Source organism: Perognathus longimembris, chromosome 13, assembly GCF_023159225.1.
Source record: "Perognathus longimembris pacificus isolate PPM17 chromosome 13, ASM2315922v1, whole genome shotgun sequence".
In the NCBI taxonomy this organism is placed as follows: Eukaryota; Metazoa; Chordata; class Mammalia; order Rodentia; family Heteromyidae; genus Perognathus; species Perognathus longimembris.
This window is the reverse complement of record NC_063173.1, coordinates 24,678,614-24,681,693: the sequence shown is the minus strand read 5'-3', so window position 1 is coordinate 24,681,693 and position 3,080 is coordinate 24,678,614. Positions and strand designations below refer to the sequence as shown.

General features: G+C 52.5%; 1 protein-coding gene across 1 annotated transcript; it reads left to right on the top strand.

The window, feature by feature from the left end:
• Positions 1 to 1,355: 1,355 nt before the first annotated feature.
• On the top strand, positions 1,356 to 2,354 carry LOC125362444 (mas-related G-protein coupled receptor member A-like). The gene has a single exon (XM_048361291.1). The coding sequence runs from the start codon at positions 1,356 to 1,358 to the stop codon at positions 2,352 to 2,354; it is 999 nt and encodes a 332-aa protein (XP_048217248.1).
• The last annotated feature ends 726 nt before the right edge of the window (positions 2,355 to 3,080 follow it).

The following is a 3,080-nucleotide window of genomic DNA, read 5'->3' as shown; positions in this document are numbered from 1 at the left end:
AGGAAAGCAAAATGCAATAAAAGGAAGTATGTTTGCATTCAATAATTACCAGGAATACAAATGGCTTGAACTCTCCAATAAAGAAAAGAATATCTTGATTATATTTTCTCTTTTTTTAATTTTTTATTAGGTTTTCAAGGAAGAAACCAAACAATATGCTGTCTGTAAGATACTTGCTTTGCTCTTAATGACCCAGGTAGACTTAAACTAAAGAGATGAGAATCATATCCCATGCTAATGGAAATCAACCAATAGCTGGGGTAATTACAATTGTCAGACAAAACAGGTTATAATGGGCTTTCAAAAGCATATATCAGGTACTGGTGGCTGTGATTCTACCTATTAAGGAATCTGAGACCTGGAGGACTGTGGTTTGAAGAAAGCCTAGGCAGAAAAGTCTCTCAGATTCTATCTCCAATTAACCAGCAAAAGGTTGGACTAGAAGTGTGGCTCAAATATGAGAACACCAGTGATAAGAAAGGATAGCAAGCTAGACATGAAGCCCTGAGTGCAAGCCCTGGGAGGAAGACAGAAGGAGGGGGAAAGAAAGGAGGAGGGAGGGAGAGGAAGACAGAAGAAGAAAAGGAAGGAGGAGAGAGAAGGGAAGGAGGGAAGGAAGGGAAGGAGGGAAGGAAGGGAGGGAGGGAAGGAAGGAGGGGGAAAGGAAGGGAAGAGAGGGAAGGGAAGGAATAAGGAAAGGGAGAGAGGAAGGGAAGGGAGGGGAGGAAAGGGAAAGGGAAAGGGAAAGGGAAGGGGAAGGAGGGCAGCCTTTCCTGTATCTTCATAAGCTTCTCTTGCTTGCCAGATTTCACTCCAGTCCCATTAGGTATCTGCCCTACACAATGGATGGAAAAGGTCCTGTAGCACCAGTCAGTGCATTTCTAGGCACAAAATGTTCATAAGGAGAAAAAATATACAGAGTGCTTTTATTCCTAAAGTCTGCGTTTTTGCTGTAAGTTAACACCTCCTGCGTTTCGCCTTGGGGTGCTCCACGTAGCGACTCATGGAATTCTCTTGCGGGTGGGGGTGTGGGGGAAGGTTGGAAACCAAGCGCCTTTCTGGAAGGGCTGCTGGCATCCCTGCCCGTTTGGTGTCCAGTGAGGGCGCTGGGATCCTCGCTCATTCCCCTGTCAGCAGAGGGTCTGGGCTGCCATGGAGCGTGTTCAAGACAAGCCCGGATGGGTTTGCAGCCAAGTTCCCAGATCCCTCGGCTTCTGGTAAGTTCTTCAACCTCTGGAAGCCTCTGTGTCTTCCCCGTGGCCGTGTGACAGCAAGGCGGGCCCCGGGAATGAAGTGACCCCACCGTACCCAGCAAGTCCTCAACTCTTCCCTGTGCCCCCAGGTCCGGCAACGCAATGCTTTTGATCATGAACCCCAGCGGCTCCTCCTCGGGCACGGAGCCCACCCCCGTGAACGGCACCGCGGGGAACGTCCCCGGAAGCTTCAACAGCAAGATCCTCATCCCCAACGTGGCCATCCTCCTGTCGGCGCTGGTGGGGCTGGCGGGAAACGGCGTGGTGCTGTGGCTCCTGGGCTTCCGCATGCGCAGGAACTCCTTCTCCGTCTACATCCTCAACCTAGCCGCGGCCGACTTCCTCTTCCTCTGCTGCCACGCGATCGATTCCACGCTGGTCCTCGTCAAGTTCTCCCACCCCGCCGTCGTCTTCCTCCCCTGCTTCACCACCGTCATGATGGTCCCCTACATCGCCGGGCTGAGCATGCTCAGCGCCATCAGCACCCAGCGCTGTCTGTCCGTCCTGTGCCCCGTCTGGTACCGCTGCCGTCGCCCCAAACACACCTCCACCGTCATGTGCGCCCTGCTCTGGGTCCAGGCCCTGCTCTTCGGCATCCTGAACCGATACTACTGTGGCTTCTTGGATAAGAAGTATGAGAGCCCACAGTGCCTGGCTTCTAACTTCTGCGTGGCGGCCTGCCTGATGTTCTTATTCGTGATGCTCTCGGCGTCCAGCGGGGCCTTGCTGGGCAGAGTCCTGTGTGGCGCCGGAAAGATGAAGTTGACCCGGCTATACGTGACCATCCTGCTCACCGTGCTGGTCTTCCTCCTCTGCGGCATGCCCTTCGGCATCCACTGGTTCCTACTGATATGGATCCAGATTGACTTCAGCGCCATCTCCTACGGCCTGTACCTGACCTCCGTGGTCCTCTCCTCCGTCAACAGCTGCGCCAACCCCATCATCTACTTCTTCGTGGGCTCCTTCAGGCAGCAGCTGAAGAAGCAGACCCTCAAGCTGCTCCTCCAAAGGGCGCTGCAGGACACGCCCGAGGGCGAAGGAGGTGGAAGCAGCCTTCCCCAGGGCACCTTAGAGGTGTCGGTAAGCAAAGGGGAGCCATGAGGGAAGGCCTCCCCGCCGGCGGAGGCTCGGCTGCGGTGGCTTCTTCTGGGACCGCAGTGCTGTCACACTGGGAGGGTGGTTGGCTCTTCTCTCGGCCTCAAAAAAATAAACATAAGAAGGTTGGTTTGAACCTGGCCTTTCTAGTATTAGTCCTGAAGTAGAGCATCTCCAGCCTTCTCAGCATGACCAAGAAACTTCCTCCCCATCTTCCTTATTAAATGCTAGTTCTTTGCCATTTTCTTGCAATGGAAAGAATCTGTCAAAAACAACAACAACAACAAAAAAAAAAACCCACAACGCTTGTTTGTGATTGCTTCCTACTGGGTCGTACAGAAAAAGAAGACACCACATAGAGGCCATGAAATGCCCATGAAAGACATATTCAGGGGCCTAGAGGCATAGCACCAGCCAATGAGCAAAAGCATCAGGCACAGAATTTGAGTCCTGGTCTCAGACCTAAAAAAGAGATGGGAGAGAGAGAGACAGACAGACAGACAGACAGGAAGGAGAGAGGAGAGAAGGAAGGAAGGGTGGAAGGGAAAAGAAGGAGACTACATACTCAGGGGCTTAGAGGCATAGCCCCAGCCAATGAGCAAAAGCCTCAAGTATAGAATTTGAGTCCTGGTCTCAGATCTAAAAAAGAGAGAGGAGAGAGAGACAGACAGAGAAGAAAGGAGGGAGGAAAGAAGGAAGGGAAGGAAGGAGGGAAGCAGGGAGGGAGTGAGG

What these genes read in the sequence shown, in the direction of transcription:
- LOC125362444 (XM_048361291.1), top strand. Translation starts at nt 1,356, where the DNA reads ATGCTTTTGATCATGAACCCCAGCGGCTCCTCCTCGGGCACGGAGCCC.